The 17140-nt window shown below is 46.1% G+C and overlaps 1 protein-coding gene across 2 annotated transcripts in view; it reads left to right on the top strand.

The window, feature by feature from the left end:
* Window positions 1-837: 837 nt before the first annotated feature.
* LOC144715930 (kinesin-like protein KIN-13A) overlaps window positions 838-17140 on the top strand; it is a 48232-nt gene continuing 31929 nt past the window's right edge. The window contains exons 1-8 of one of the 2 annotated variants that reach the window (XM_078590938.1): window positions 838-944; window positions 1018-1138; window positions 1222-1421; window positions 2178-2387; window positions 2825-3004; window positions 3871-3975; window positions 15273-15350; window positions 15436-15517. In XM_078590938.1, coding sequence (XP_078447064.1) covers window positions 1416-1421; window positions 2178-2387; window positions 2825-3004; window positions 3871-3975; window positions 15273-15350; window positions 15436-15517 — 661 coding nt within the window. In that variant the 5' untranslated portion in view covers window positions 838-944; window positions 1018-1138; window positions 1222-1415. Of the gene's footprint in view, window positions 1139-1221; window positions 1422-2177; window positions 2388-2824; window positions 3005-3870; window positions 3976-15272; window positions 15351-15435; window positions 15518-17140 lie in introns of both variants that reach the window. The other variant, XM_078590937.1, reaches the window with a different exon arrangement.

Below are 17140 nucleotides of genomic sequence, written 5' to 3' on the forward strand. Positions count from 1 at the left end.
CAGGTCTAAGGTTCACTTACACAACCGCGACGTGAATTTACTTGATTGATAATTTTGTATAATATCATTCACAGATTCATTCAGATAAATTCAATGGAATCTTTTCACTAAAGAGCACCCACTATTATCCTTAGTGTCTCCACACTAATGGCTATGAGACTGGCCATATTCGTCATATGAGTGAGGCTAGATAGTGCTATTCTATCCGGGTACTTCGATGTCCTTCTCTTGTTCCTTCGAATAGGAATGTTTCGAGCACATGCTTAAAGACTAGTGATCTCCTTATTACGATCTCATCATAATTCACTAAGTCCGATATTGTATTCATGGCCTTCGTTATAAGCATCACACGTGCACAATATTGAAGTCGTTATACCAGTGAACATCGAACGAGATGTGGAATGCGTGATTGGCTTGCCGGCCACATATATTTTCATTAAGAACTTCATCACATTATATTTTTTAAAATCCTCCCCCATATAATGATAATGAACGATCCCATCTTGACCAATCTATCATTTCGTTAACCTTTGCTGCATCTAAGCTAAGGACATAAAGAAAATTGGAGCATAGTAAAAACAGAGATACAGCAAACACCAAATGAAACTACGCTAAAAATAATTGGAAAGTAAAAATAGTTGAATGTAAGTAGAAATGTAATGCATCGTTCAATTTTTACATCTCCTCAAGACTTCCAAATTTTTGTCAAAAAAATGTGCTCCCGTGAAACTGGAGGACTTTATTCATTTAATCCTTTTTACATAATTCCTCACTTTAATCTTGTCTTATGACAGTCTGGCACTGTTCAAACTTAACAGTATAAATGCGCGTATTGACACCGACGGTGTTACTTTGTCGGCGTTCGAAGAGTCGTTCTCCTCGGAGAGCGGTGGCTATCCAACGAGGCGGTGGGAGCAGAGCGAGGGCAGTGGGAATTGATTTCGGTACATTCATTGAATTCTGATCCACTGTAATCTTGGATCTTTGCTTTATACCTTGAAGTTTCGGATCAAGCAGAAAAATCAGGTTGCTGCGGAAATCTCCGTGAATCTCGTTAACCGGGAGTTTTTGTCGCATTTGATCTTCAATTCGAGATCACTTTGCGTTTTTCCCGGACCTCGAAGTTTCTGCGCCATTGGTGGGTTACCAGCATCGTGTGAAATCAATACAATTGTTTGGAGGTCTTCCTTCAAGTCGCTTATGCTCATCTCGCCTGTGCAGTTTGGCGTCGACGAAGTTTCTTACTTAATCCAGCGATACAACTACGCCGAGTCGCGATTTCTCCTCTGAACTGCAATTTAGCGACCTCTTAATAGGAAGTGGTGTGTGTATTGGGGAACAGTCGTCATGTGGTGACGTACCTTCTCTCGTCTCTGTCGAATCCCGCTGAACACAGAGCGATATAATTTCTTGAAATGCAGGTTGGAATATGGATACCTTAATTTATTTTACAATTCAAATGCGAGGTCAGGATTACTTTTGATGTGAATGTTTTCCCATCATATGGCATTTTAAACTTGCGTTGATTTTCTGAGTCTCTCAAGAACCGGATTTTAGCTTTCATGGGATGTTTTTGTAGAACCTCTGTTGAAAAGCTTTTTCGAAAAGATTTTGTCATACCGGTTTTTTTTCTGTCTCGAGAAGTTTTCCAAACAATGTTGTTTCTTTTGAGTTGTTTATGATATGGAGGGCTACTCTTTCATCCTCGGGTGAGGACGGTCTTCGTTCTGATGGTTTAACAAAAACTGCCCAATTTTTAAAAATCCATGTTAGCCCAAGTTGGGGAAAAATAACCTTACGATATCTCGTCAATGCTTCAAAAATTCTGCCTTTTAAGAAGTCTATTGGACTTGATATTATTTTATTTACTTTCACTTGATTTCTTTTGCGTACATATTCTCATTCATTTTTGGTTTCACTTTTTCTTACTGGTATAATTAAGAACATCCATTTTCGTAGCATTCGTCGCACTTTTTGAAAATTTCGTGTTTATTATGGTACTAGCGGCATCATTTTTGTACTCATAATAGTTCCACAGGTCACATTTTTGTTGATCAATTTTCGTATTATCTTTGGTTACCTTTCATGCCTCCTGGTTTTTTTCTTCGCATATCTGTTTGCTAGGTAAGGTGTAAGTTATTATCGATGGAAATTTACAATAATTACCATATTGGCAGGGGTATGGTGAGCAATCCGCTGAGGAGAAGCAAAGGCGTCTAATGCTTTTTAAGAGTATGAGTTTCAATGGTGTTTCTGGTGCGGATCTGTATAATTCTCCTAGTTTTGTTGTGGGGAATTCTAGCCTCTACTCATCTGAACTAAGAGGTGAATTTGGGGCTGGGCTTTTGGACCTTCATTCAATTGATGACACGGAACTCATTTCAGAGGTAGGATTCACTATTTTGCGTCATTCTCTCTTTGTGAAAATTCTTCGTCGACCTGTGCCCAAAGTCTGTTTTGGTGAGGCTAATGTTAAACTCTCTTTGACGTTTTTAATAGTTTCTAATTTTTCGAGGCATCCCTTCCCTGAGTTGTGTGATATATGTTTGTGGAAGAGATTTCTGATTAAGATCCCAACGGATCCATCAGATAACTCAAAATAAGGCCTAAAAGAGAGGAAGCCTTGATAGCTGTTTCTTTATACTTTTATGGGGATAAATACCCCTTCATTGTAATAACTCAGTGAAGAATGGTCAATTGAAGTTTCTTGGCATGATTTATGTGCTTCACGATGACTATTTTGTAGTTCCATGTGGTCGTGCAATTTGATCGTGCGTCTATCTAATTACTCGCAAATTTCCTCTCTTTCTCATTTTCTTGACAGCATTTTGCTTCGGAATCCTATGAGCCGCCATCTTTTGTGTCTACTTCAAGTCTTGACGATGAGTTTGATACAGTGGCTGGTAAGCTGCAAAAGACATTACTGGACGGTAGTGGCAGATTTCCAACTCTGTCAAAAGAGCACGGAGGAAAAGAAGCCAGCATATCAAAGATCAAAGTTGTGGTATGATTCTATGTGATAGTATGCAATTTAGAAAATGGATCTTTGATAGTTTGAAGTATGGAATCCTGGCGTTGTTGAAAGGATGAAAGAACGGTTTCTATAATTTTTGCTCTACGAACAAGCTGACTATGAAAAATAGAAGAATTCTAGTGGAGAATTTTTTAAGTCAGGAACTTAAATGTCAAAGAAAACCATGGATATTTGTCAAATGATATTGCTTTATAATTTTGCTCACAGAAAAGCTTTATAACCTATGATTAAAATTTTGCCATCATTCATGAAACTTTTAGTATTTGGCTCTCTCTCTTGATGGCCTTTGGTATAAGTTTGGTATTATTCTCCAAAAATCATAGACAGACTAAGAAATTGCAAATGCACATTAGTTGATACCATAAAACGATATTAGCCGAGAATTAACAGATGAGACACCACGTAGCAAAAAGCTGATCCTCCGTGGAGTGTTTGCGGCAAAGAATTGTGGAATGGGTGTTTGCATTCATACTTTTCCCCCCTATTCTAGACCCTACAGCAGCTGTCAATTCCTTGTCATTGCGTCTTATAAGAGTCATCATAATTTTTCTACTTTGAATTTTTTTGTTCTTCTTAAAATTGCTTTTAAATGTATCTTCAGCCATATAAAATCATTCATGATGATAAAAGTCCTGTATAACGTTTGTGTTTTCTGTTACTACCCTTCTCTATCTTAAATTTGTTTTAAATTTATTATTATCATTATATCACTCTTGAAAATTCTTAAATGTGAAAGCGTAACATGCTTTAACCTTTGAACTTGTAATATCTAGTTTCTTTTTTTGTTTCAGTATGCGGTGTTTGGTCTTTTATTAATATTTTGAGATGTTCTCCAGGTTCGAAAGAGACCACTAAACAAAAAAGAAAAGTCACGTGGGGAGGATGATGTTGTGACTGTGGATGATGGCACACTTTTAACTGTCCATGAGCCGAAGCTGAAGGTCCGTTATTTATCTATGCCAATTTAAGCGCTTTTGTGTTTTTTACTTATCATTTTGTGTATTTGCCTTGAGTAGTCCATTTCTTTCCTTGGTTGGGTAGTGTTTCATTTACTCTATTCTCATGCAAATATTGTATTTCTATGCCTTTTTTAATACTAGGTGACAAAAGTTTTTTTTTTTTTTGAAGAAAATAAGGAAGACCACCCGGAGCGGTGGTCAACCTGATGCTATTAAGAAAAGAAGCTGTGTATAAGCCATATACAACCTGACCAAAATGGTCTGCCACTCACCTAACTCCAAAGCAAAAAAATATTAGTGCCTTCACGTCCTGTAGGACATTCTCCATGGAAGCCTTCTTTCCCTTGAATACCACTTCATTACGGTGCAGCCATATCGCCCATAGCACTGCAAGGAGTCTTCCACAATCCAGCTTGTTCCTGTATCTTCCATCACCAATTGAAGCCCAAAGTGCCTCATCTGATGTCACATCCGCCCCCGCCAACTTTTGCAATGCCCATATTCCCCGGGCAAAGGAACAAAGGGACGTCACATCCGGCGCACAAGGGGCACTCTGTGGAAGCCATGGGGACCCATCTCTTGCGTACGACTCCTGTAACTAATCGTTGCCGCCTCAACAACCAGCTGAAGAGCCTCACCTTGAGCGGGATTCTTTGCTTCATCAACAAGGAGCATGTGGTGGTGATTGCTGAATCCTTCAGCGTGTCCCCTCTGATCTTCATATAGGCCTCTTTTTACCGAAAAAGTTGTCCCTTGCCATATCCATCCATCACGTGACTCCTTAGTCGGGGTCAGATGGAGAACGACTTGTTGCATATTCATAAATTCCGAAAACTGTGGCTCCGAGAATGCCCTGTCATGATTGGGTTCCAAGCTCCATCCCAACACTCACTAGTGGTAGCGCGAGGGCTCTGCGCTAGTGCAAAAAGTCTTGGGAATTCTATTTTCAAGATGCCTTTATTGGACCAGTTATCGGTCCAAAATCGAAAATCAACACCGGCTCCCAATTTGGGGTCAAAAAACCCGCCGGATACGCGGTATGGCTTGACATAGACCCTGCCAAAATGGAGACTCCCCTCTAGAGAGGTCCAACGCCACTCCCAATCAGTTTCTGAGCCATATCTGTCTCTCAAGACATTCAAGACCAGGTCCTCTTTTGCTGATCCAAGTCTTACCACCCACTTGGTCAATAATGCCAAATTCATGGACTCCAGGTGGAGGATCCCCAAACCCCCCTGATTCACAGGTCAGCATACTATATTCCACAAGACCAGGGGCACCCCCTTGCGCTCTTTGTGTTCATTGCCTCCCCAAAAGAACCTTTTCAACAATCTATCCAAGTGTTTTTCCACACCTGTTGGCATCTTGAAGACCAAAAGATAGAAAACAGGGATTGCTGAGAGCACCGATCTCAGTAGCACCAGGCTACCCCCTTTTGATAGCACTCTTTTCTGCCAGCCTTCTAATCTCCTCTCCACCTTCTCAATCACTGGTCGCCAGTTTGCATTTATCATATGTCTCCCTGTCAACGGAAGACCTGAATCGCTCATCGGAATCGACCCTCTAGGTGTGCCTAGAGCGTTAGCACATTGGGCCTCTTCCTCAGCAGGAAGCCCGAACCCCACAAATGCCGACTTGGCTCGATTCAATTGTAGGCCTGAGAAGTCTGAAAATAGATCTCATAATGTAGATAAAGCACGTGCCTCCTCTGCCGATCCTTCTATGAAGAACGTTGTGTCGTCTGCATACTGAAGTAAGGGAATGCCCGCCGGATAACTCTTTGTCTAGAAGCCTCTGAGGAGGTCGTGCTCGCAGACTCTGAGGGTGCAAGTAGCCAAAGTATCCACTGCTAGAACAAAAATTAGAGGTGCTAACGGGCAACCCTGTCTGACTCCCCTCTGTGGACGAATCCAACCTCCTTTCGCATTTCCATTCACCAGGAGTAAGAATAAGTGGGACGTAACACATCGCCGCACCCAGGCCACCCATTCATCGGGGAAACCTCTTTTTCGCATAACAGACCAAAGAAATCTCCAATCAAGAGAATCATAGGCTTTGGCAAAATCGACTTTCCATAGGAAGCCCTTTGTCCCATCTCTCTTCCATGTTGATACAATTTCTCCTGCTACCACTGCTCCGTCCACTAATTGTCTCCTTGGAATGAATGCAGATTGAAATGGTCCGACTAAGTCCCCAATTACCTTCCTTAACCGGTTGGCCAGCACTTTGGCGATGATGAGATAAATTGAGTTCGAGAATGCAATGGGTCTGAAATCCCCCACATCGGTTGCTCCTGGTCGCTTGGGGAGCAGAAACAAGAGCGATTGATTGAGTTTTTCCATGTCAAAATTTCCTCGTCAGAATTCATCTAACGTGTGCATAACCTCGGACTTGACCAGCTCCCAAAACTCTCCAAAGAAGAATACCAGAAATCCATTCGGGCCTGGTGCACCCTCACCATTTAGCCCTTGGATCAGTACCTGCACTTCTTCTTGAGTGAATGGTTTTACTATCTCAATCTTTTGCTCTTGTGTCACCAGGGATGCATTTCTTCCGCTCCACCTCCATCGGTTACGAGGCCCCCGTTTAGTTACCATTCTGAAATGATCTGTTAATGCTCCTCCCACTGCTCATGTTCCATCGTATTCATGGTCCCCCACCTGCACCCTCAGTATTTGGTTCGATCGACGCCTTCCATTCGCCATCAAATGAAAGAAGCAAGTGTTGGCGTCCCCCTCCTTCAGCCGAAGCTGTCGTGAACGCTGCCTCCAATCAAGTTCTATCTTCTTGTCTTTCTCTTCCACCACCTCTCTACCAGCCTTTCTTTCATTGACTTCAGCTTCCACTAAGCACCGGGTGTCCTCTATGTCATCTAGTTGTCGGACTCTTAATAGTGCTTCCTCCCTTTTGTAGTGTCTCCCTTCTCGAATTTTTTTTTTGAGCCCCATAAGATGTTGTCTTAGTCCTGTCAGTTTGGTAGCCAACCTCTCTGTGGCCATGCCACAATTGGGTTGTAGCGTCCACCACGATACCACTTCTTCCTTGAAGCCCTTTTCTCTTAGCCATGATCTATTCAATTTGAAATATGTAGATCTATTTTGGCCGACATTATCTTGCCAAATAATTGGAACGTGATCTGACAGCGGTCTAGGAAGTGCTCGCACATCAGCCAGTGGGTATACATCTAGCATTTCCACTGAACACAAAAATCTGTCCAAGCGAGAGAGGGTGGCAGGTCCCCTTGTGTTTTGCCATGTGTACGTACAATTTGTTGGTCCCATTGCTTGCAATCCAGCTCGCGAAATGAATTACCAGAAATTCGCCGATCTTTGGTCCTCGCCTCAAGCACCTTTTATTCTATCCCCCGCCTCCAACGTCACATTGAAATCCCCCCCAAATAGAAAAGGAGTCCCCTGAAAGAGTGAGACCACTCCTTCCAGCTCCTCCCACAGTTTGTCTCGCCGAGCTGCAATAACTGGGCCGTAGACCGACGCCACAACGTAATGGAAATTATCACTCCTCCTTTTCAATTTTACTGCCACCACATACTGTCCTGTCCAAGACCTTAGCAAAAACCGCCATGTTCCAAGCCACTAATAAACCTCCTGTCCTCCCGACTGCATTGACTGCCACACATCCCTCTAGGAAACCACGCCCCACCAAATTCCACTCTTTTGCACCACACTTCTCAAGCATTGTCTCTTGTAAGCAAACTACTGTGGCCCCCCATTGGCGCACATATCTTCCCACCACTCCATGCCTCCATCTTGGAGACCGTGCATGTTCCAAGAGATGCATTTCATAATTGTTCTGATGGCCTCCCCCTTGTCGCGGCTCCGGCCGCAGATCCATTTTCTCGGCTAACTCACGCACCATTTGTTGTGCGATCTGATTCTCCTCTATCTCAGTTTCCACTCTATGGCTGGATGGCGCTTCAATCTCCTTCCCCTTGTTATCTTGCTGTCTAGTTTTGTCTCCTTCCATCACTTGCCGTGATTCCACTTTTCTTGACAGCCCTTCTTCTCGCAGTCGTATTTGATCGTTTTTCCCGGTCACCACCCATGCCTTCTTGCCCTCTGCATCAGTCAAGGCCAATTTCCCTTGCCGGTACACCATGCCTTTAAAGCGTTGAAGGTCTGCCTTCTTGATCCAACGTGTCCTCTGGGGCGCCCTTACCCTCTGCCATGGTGGACTTTGGGTTTCCTTGTTGCTTTCCCCTTGTTGGGAAGCCACCATGTTCGGCTCATTCGGAACATCTGGTGGCTGCAGAGATCTGAGCCGTCTCGCTCTATAACTTCCATGTTCTTGTTGGGACCCGATGGCACGACGAGTGTCAGACAAGCCCTGTGTATTGCAGAACTGCTTTCTCTCGCCTGTGCTGGACTTCTCTCCGCAGACTTCTGCCCCGTTTCTCTTGTCTGTGCTGGACATCTTGTCTTGTCGAGTCCTAGGACACCTAGTGTTTTCTGGTGCCGGCGGTGGGATCCTGGGTTGGAACTCCACTCTAAAGACGTCCCCGCCTGCTTGTAGTCGGACCGACCCTGGTATCGGACCTCCTTCTGTCATTTCAATTTCTCGAAGTACCACTTTGGGATCCCCCAACTCCAAGCCCGTCGAGATGATACTCTTGAGCCTCCCAAATGATGCGACCATAGAGTCCAGTGTCGACCTTCTTCGCTGTAACAATGTGACTCCATGCGCTTCCACCACGACCTCGTTCTTTTGTTTTCCTTTGATCCCGTCCATGGGAAGAACCCGACGCCATCTTATCTTTGTGTTGTCATCAATTCTCTGTGTCCAGCCGCAAACAGCTACATATGACGTCATGGATAGCCCCTGAAGAAACAAGGTATTGGTATCCAGCCTCCACACCTCAGTTGACCCCAACGTCGGAAAATTCTTCCATAGGTCCCTTTGGGCCTCCTCTACGTCTGAAGGGCCCCCCAGCACATCTCCCACCAAGCACTTCTGGAGAGTAGCTTTGCATTGATCCCGCTCTTCCGTGGCTGGCCTACTTGCTTGTGGTCTTTGGTCTGACCTTGAGTCTCCACATGCACTTTGCGTCCATTGTTTTCTTCTCCTTGTTGGCAGTTAAAATGACGATGACCTGTTCTTTTACACCGGCGGCATATTACCGGTTCTCTGCACTCATGTGCGTGATATCCCCGAGCTAGGCACATCTAAAACACCTTTTCTCCTCATTGAAGTGGCACCAATGTGGTACTGGATTTACGGGCCGAGTTTCTTTGGCACGACGGGGTTTCACTGTCACCCATCCTTCCTCTGTATCTTCAACTCCCCTTGGCTCCCGCCTGCCTCCGTCTTTTTCTTCCGGCCGCCTGTTGTCTCTCCCAGAATTCTTTGCTCCCCCCTTGGCGAGTTTAGAGCTGCGTCCCTTCTACATGCCCCTTCATCGCCTGGTCTGCATCAGACGAACCCCTTAGCTTTACACGGTGTGTCCTCCTGCCGTCCTCTTCCAATTTTTGCCAGTATGCTCGCGTGTCACTGATGCTGCGGATATACGCTAATCTTCCGCTATGGTCTTGCCCATGTCCTCGTCCTCCTTGATATCCACTGTCGTTACTGCCTCCGTGATATCCACCATTGCTCCTCAGATTGCCATCTTGGGATCCACCCCTGTTTCCCCCTCCACACCCACCTCGACCCCTGTTTCTGTACCCACTGCTTCTCTGGTTGCCATGTCTTCGCCCTCTGTCATAGGCACTCCCACCACTGGGTGTTGAATTAGAGTGGTGCAAAAATCTTCCTGGCATGACCGTTGCCTCTCAAACTCTTCTTCGTTTCTTACTACCGAGAGGGGGGGGGGGTTGCGGGCTTGGGCTCGCATGGCGGAGGGGACCGCCGCGGGGGCTCGCGGGCTCGGGCTCGCACGGCGGAGGACCACCGTGGGGTTGCGGGCTCGAACTTGCACGGCGGAAGGGACTGCCGCGCGGGGAGGGAGGGTGTTGCAGGCTTGGGCTCACACCCCCCCCCAGGAACGATTCAATCTACACTTTTGTCACCTTAATAGGTGACAAAAGTACACACATCGTCCTTTTTCCATAATATCTTTTATAAAGGAATGACCCAATTTCTGGACACGGACAAACTTCAAGTAAATTTTCAAAAGTTCCAGCAACTCTTTCAAATATTTTATGTCTTCTTTCAAAAGTTCTTGGGTAAGTCCCTGGTCCATGCTTTTGATATGTTTCTGATCTAAGGATGTTTCGTCACTGATGTAATTTGAGGACAAGGAGAGTTCCTGGGGTGAAGAAAGAACGGGAATGGTCAGGGAGAGGCCGAGATGAGGGGGTAGGGATCGGCCGGGGACGAGCCACCTGGAGACACAATGCAGTAGAGAATCACCAGGACGATGTTTGCGAGGGGAGACAGAGTTTGTTCATACGAAGAGATACGAGAAGAGAAACTAACAATGCTTAAGAACAACTTCCAATCTGCCCTCCTAGAAGGAGGGCTGTGCTATTTAAATGAAACATGGAGGGGAGGGGCCTGGTGCCCTTAATGACAAAACGACGAGAATGCCCCCAACAAGGGCCCGGGAATCCTGTCAATACTCCCCCCTTGGACGACCAGCGTGTCCTCAAGTTGGGTAGCAAAACTAAGGAGGCTTGAGGATTGCCTGGCAGGGAGTACTTGAGGAGGCGCCTATTTTTTTACAACCTGAGACGGCTGGTGGTCGTCGTTGATCTTGTAACTCGGCCAGGGTCGACTCCACTTCAAAGGCACATTCAATCAACTCGCTAGTAGTCCTGGGGTAGAGTCGGTTTACCTCTGCACGCACGGCGGGGCGCTAGGCAGTGTGTAGGGCATGCATAGCGGTGTTGTCAGCAAGCGTGGGTTACTACCAACGAGCTCCATGAAAGAGGCGATCAATTCATCCACGGTCCCGGTCTGCTGAAGGTGAACGAGGCAATGATACTCCACGGGAGGTTGGAGACCAAAGCGCCAGATGAACTGACATTTGAAATGCGCCCAATCTTGGAAACCCGTGTAGTCGTTGATGTAGCAGAACCGAGCTGATGCCTTCCTGTCCAAGTATGAAGAGGCAAAGTTCAGGCGATCCATGTCGTCAGCATGGGTGGCCCGGAAATATTGCTCGACGTGCCGCAACCAACTGTCTGGATCCCCATCTGAGAAAATTGGAGGCTCGGCAATGCGGTGGCAGGGATGTCCATGATCATGGTTGATGTCTAGGCATGGAGGATGACTCCTTGGAAACCACAGAGGTGGTGCATGCCAAGGGAAGATCGACCAAACATCCCATTCGTCATCCCCCTTGCTCATCAAGGTTTGGCTTCACAATCGTGGTGGGGAAGGACGCAGGCAGATGGCAAGGAGCAAGGTGAGGCCATGGCCTCTTGTCCCGATATGGACATGTGGGCATGCGGAGGTCTTGATTGACCAAGCTCATACCGTGGAGCGTAATTCAGTCCCCCCAAGGGCATCCTAAAGTAGGGCCTTGAGTGGGGGGGTGTCTATCCTATCTCCACGGAGTTGGCAATCTGGGGCCTCAGAGGCCCAGTCCGGACCATCCCAGAGGGGTGTGGGCCTGGGTCGTACTGGGCTGCTCGCCTCAGGTGGGTGAGTAAGGTCGTGCCCGTCCCAATGGGAGGTTGGCCTGGGTCGGGAGGGGTTGCCCTCCTCTGGTGGGCGAGTAAGGCTGGGCCCGTCCCAGAGAGAGGAGGGCCAGGGGGGAGATGGCCGCCCTTCCCCTAGTGGGTGAGAGAACTCAGGCTGTCCATGTAAGTGGCGGGCCCATTCTCGTTGCTCCTGGGCCCGAGGTGAATGGGGCCTCGCCCCTAGGGAATGGCACGTCTGGGACATGATGCCCAGAACGTGACGGCATGGATGACGATTCGTGACGGGCGGTGATGTGGCGAAAGTTTCCTCACGTCACCATCCCTTCACACATACGAAGATTTCAGAAAAATCCGTCACGTTTGTGTCACCTTCACGGTTTGCGGCGTCCCCGTCACTGGACGGCGTCACCGTCACGTGTGATGGGAAAAACAACCATGCAGAGGAGAGAGAACTGTAGGGGCATATCTCCAATTATCTTTGGACAACAGCCTTTTGCGCGCGCGAATAAATGCAGGGGCTTGTCTCCAAATGCCAAGAAATCAAGTTAGCAACGCCACGTGGCAAAATCTCGACTGTTGAAAAGCTTAAATCTAACAATTTTTAAGCTCATTTTAAAAATCCATCACGGCTGTCATCCGTGACGGCTGTCCCATCATGTCACTCGTCCGAGGGGAACGTCACTTTACCGTCACTCTCAGTTCGTCATCCGTCACCGCCACCGTCACGGCCCCTAATTTTGTCACCATCACCGTCACGTCATTCGTCATGTTGCCAGCACCGTGACATGTGATGTGACGGATGACGGCTGCCGTTCCCTAATCGTCCCCCCCAGGGAGGAGAACTGTTGCCCTGGGCCAGGGGTTGATGGCCCCTTGCCCCATGTTGGCGGCTTGTTAGGGTTTGCTGGCGTGGGGTTCTCTCGTCCGTCCGGGCCTTGCAAGAGCAGTTGGGGGGGGGGATTCAGGCGATCAGGATGGTCTGGACCCCGGCAGCAGTCTAGGCCACGGCGGTGGTGGCAGTGGTCAAGGCCACGGCGGTGGTGGTGGTCGAGGTCGCGTCAGCAGTGGCAGTCAATACGGCAGTGGCAGTAGCAGTCAGGTCCGCGGCAGGAGTGGCCGATGAGGTCGCGGCCATACGGCCTGCAATTTGAGGGCCCACTGCCAGCGGGCGGCATAACGGTTGCCGGGGACGCAGCCGGAGGCCCGCATCTTTTCTCGTCGGACATGGAATCCGGAGCAATCAGCTCCGCTGTTGCGGTGGCTGTCGGTGATTCCCGATTAGGGACCAATAGCAGCGATGTTCCTTGCGCTGCTTGTCATTGCTCGTGTGCGAGCATGAGTACCTTCACCTGCTCGGCGATGGCCGAGAGGTGGAGCTCCGGAGCTTCGGCTATGGCTTTTGCTTACGTGTCGACGCCCTCTGTGGAGGAGCCCTCGGATTTTGTCTCCATGGTGACGAAGGCCTTATCGGAGGCCAGGTGGAGGTTCGCTCGGATACCAATAATACATTCCCGGTCTAAGGATGTATTGTCTCCTATGTAATTTGAGGATAAGGAGAGTTCCCAGGGTGAAGAAAGAACAGAAATGGTCAGGGAGAGGCTGAGTTGAGGGGGATAGAGATCGACCGGGGAGGAGCTGCCTGGAGACGCGGTGAGGTAGAGACGATCACGAGGACATGGATCACCTTTTGGTCTGGAAAGGGCTGTTGACCCATGTTCAGCCATCTTGTTTGATGCACCTTGGGCTTAACTGTGCTAGGGACTGCTTCATGTCCATGAATTCTGCAACCCTGTGGTCTGATCGGGCACCAATTAACATCGTGTTCCACACTCCACCCAGCAGTCCTTAACCTTGGTTTAAGGCTATGTCACACACTACATGCCTTGTAGCGACCATGCATCCACCCAATAAGGAAATACTGAGCCATCGTGTAACTTGGCGGAGAAGAAATTCCTAATCCTTCTGAGTCCTTGCCTAAAGGGTGATGTCCCTTGGAACGGTGCTTTGGACGTTGTGGCTTCTCCACAACGAGGTGATATCTAGTGGGAAGGCTGTGTCTCTAGAATTGGTGCTTCATGATGTAGGGAAATGTATATCCTACTGGTTCAGTAGGACATAAGAGATGATATGGGCCCGGCGGGCTGGGCATGTACTATGTCAGGATCATATATATCAATAGTAATTTTGGGTAGACAACCGACTTCGGGTGGGCTTCCCTATTTTAATTTTTTTTTAAAAAGTATTTGAATGGTGAGGTTGTCTTCAAGGATTCATAATCCTTTCCACCCACTTTGTTGGCAGCGCTGTGTTCATACTTTGTATGTGTAAGACCCCGAATCTTCCCAATTCGATAGGCCGACACAATAGGCCGTGGCTTTGTTCTGGGCTGGATCCTCTCCATAAGAAGCATCTTATATTCATTCAAAAAAAGAGAGGCATCTTATAATGATGTCTAGTCTTTTCCCAATCCTTGTTGGTATCTTGAATACCAAAAGATGAAAGATGCGGACAGCTCAACATACCAATCGCAGCAGCACCAAGCGTCTCACTTTGACAACACCTTCGCTTGCCACCCTCCTGTTCCCGTTCTACTTTCTTTATAATTGGTTGCCAGTCTGTTTTTGCCATCTTCCCCCTCTTCAACGACAGGCCCAAATACCTCATCGATAATCTCCCAATTGGTGCCTTTTTGCATTGACTCTCCTCTTCTTTGGATAACCCACTGCCCAGAAAAGCTTTGGCCCAGTTTCATCTCTTATTAAGGTTCTTCTAGTAACCTCAAGGTTATCACTGCTTCTTATGATGTTGTTACCATTGCTGGCATAGGCCACTTTCCTTCCCACACCCATGTCCTCCTCAGAGTAAACCTTCTCGCTCTTAAGTGTGTAGATAAGAAGTTCAGTGATACCTCATTTTCATTTGTAATGCTAGTCTCTACTGCGATAAGCTCTCTAGGTAGATGATTTGAGCTGCTAAAGAATTGGTAGACTCTATCTCCTCCATGACCTTCATGTTTTTACTGATGCGTCTATTCTCCAACCTCGCTGGTACAGCATCACCTTCTAATCAGTTGTGGTTTCTCAATCGTATAGGCCACCAATCTTCTACCTTTAAACCCATGTTATAATATAGAAACATTTGTGCTTGACCCAATCATTGCCAACCTGTCCTCCTGGCTCTTTTCCTTTCCTTTCTTCCTTCTCACGGAATCAGTGATCAACCCTTTCTTTGTAGTTGTACTTGTCTTCATGATTTTCTACCTTCTCACTTCAGGGTCGTGATGGTTAGCTATGATACTAGACTCATACGCTCTAGTTGAACAATGTAAGGTAGGTAATTTTCCCGCCCTCCTGCTTTGATTTTAGACACTAACTTTCATTTGGAGACTAATGGAATTTTATAGCGCTTGAAAACAATGCATCATTGTCTCAAAAGTTGAATCTTTCCCATTTATGTCTCAAGTTTATACATCAAACTTATAGTCTGGAGTCCAATGAACTTGCAAAAATTTTAGTGCATTTATTTCAAAATATATGAGATTTGTATCATAATTGAAATATATGAAATATATGAAATTTGGTCTCATAATTCTGTCGTTTCAATTTTTGATATTCGGGGTGAATATCCTAATATTCAGTTTTCTTAATGGAAACAAACATCTAAGATGACACTCCATAGGTTGACTTAACTGCATATGTGGAGAAGCATGAATTCTGCTTCGACAGTGTTCTTGATGAGGATGTCACAAATGATAAGGTACAAAGAATCTCGACCCGGTCTCTGATTAGAGCATCTTCTTTGGCTTCTCTTGTTAAAAAAATTATGATTTTTTTCTTGTCAGGTTTACCAAGTTACAGTGGAACCTATTATTTCTTGTCTTTTTCATGGGACAAAGGCGACATGTTTTGCCTATGGGCAAACAGGTATGAGCTTGTTCTTTGTATCTTATGGATATCAGTGTTCCTCCTTATTTTTATCCAGAATAGGTTTGTTCCTGAAAAGCTTATTTCTGAGAGTAAAAAATGTTCAATCAAATTTTATCTTAATTCATTGGACCTGCAACATGCCACCTCTATATGACAAGAAGCCATTACCCACTCTTGTGTGCTTTGCAGAACAACCGGAGATACCGCTAACTCCCTTTTGTGCCTAATATTAGGGAACTACAGGAAGAAGAATTATATTGCCTCTCCTTTTATTTTATGCCTCTCCAGAGAGGAACATGCAATTATCAGCCAATCTGAAGGCTCATTAACATTTATTTTGAAGGATAAGTTCTTGGTTTATAGATGAAAGGAGGTTAAAAAGTACTCAACTTCAGACAGACCATTTGTATTTATCTAAGCGAGGTGTATGTTGAATGTTTTGACCTCACCATTATAAATATTCCCAAAATAGCAGCTTCTACACATTCACCATGTAAGCATAGTGTCACATCGTCAAAAACAATTTATGTCATTGAATTTTTGTTTGGCATCTAGCTCTTGGGAGACTTATGAACCTTGTGTATGTTTTGTGACATCATAGCCGCAATTAACGGGACTTGCCCAAACTGTCAATTCTCTTGAGAAGTTAGGGTCAAAGCAGTTCTTGAGAATTAGAATAAGTGGCCAACTGATGTAACATAAGTTGGGTTAAAAGCATCTCTTGAGAATCAGTTGTAACATAGGGCACTTCTTGATTGATGTTTAAGGAGGCATATTAACCGTTAGGTTAGAAGTTTACTCAAATAGGTGACTGTCTCCCTTTCTGTCCCATCTCTTGTGATATTTTAAATTTATGTTTACTGAATTAAGGGAGTATGAGAAGGTTCTTTTGGGGAGGCACTGGAGAGGAAGGGGGCAAGGGAGTGCCTCTTGTGGCGTGGGAGATACTGTGGAGACCTATGAAGCAGGGAGGGCTGGGGGTCCATCTGGAATCAACGAATCTGGCATTGTTGGCCAAATGGGTGGAGGATTATGAAGTCAACAGAGGGCCTAGTTTTCAATGTCCTGAGAGACAGATATGGCTCCGAGATAGGTTGGGAGAGGCGTTGGGCTCCTCTCAGGGGAGAATCCCCCTTTTGGTCTACACCAAGCGATACCTCACGTGCGGGAGTTCTTTGAGCCCAAATTGGGGGATGGGCAAGGTTCCATTTTTGGACTGATAATTGGTCTAACCAAGGCACCATGAAGTTGAAGTTCACAAGACTATTTGCACTAGCGAGACACCCAGAGGCCAAAGTCAGTGAGTGTTGGGACGAGGCGTGGGTCCCTTTATTGACAAGAGCTTTAAGTTTAAATATGTACCTATTATATTATTATTATTTTTTTGAAAAAGAAAAGGGTCACCCAATCGGTGCCCCTGCTGCAATTAGTAAATGACCCGAGAAGCATACAAAAGACACCGGGCTTATAGCCCTCGATGCCAGAAGGCTGCCAACCCCCTCGAGTCACGTTGGATTGCCATGACTGAGGGAGTGCGGCCTGGAAAGATTACATCATTTCGGTGAAGCCAAATAGCCCACGGATAGCAAAAGTTTTTGCCATTCAGCTTCACACCGATAA

Source organism: Wolffia australiana, chromosome 19, assembly GCF_029677425.1.
Source record: "Wolffia australiana isolate 7733 chromosome 19, ASM2967742v1".
Lineage (NCBI taxonomy): Eukaryota > Viridiplantae > Streptophyta > Magnoliopsida > Alismatales > Araceae > Wolffia > Wolffia australiana.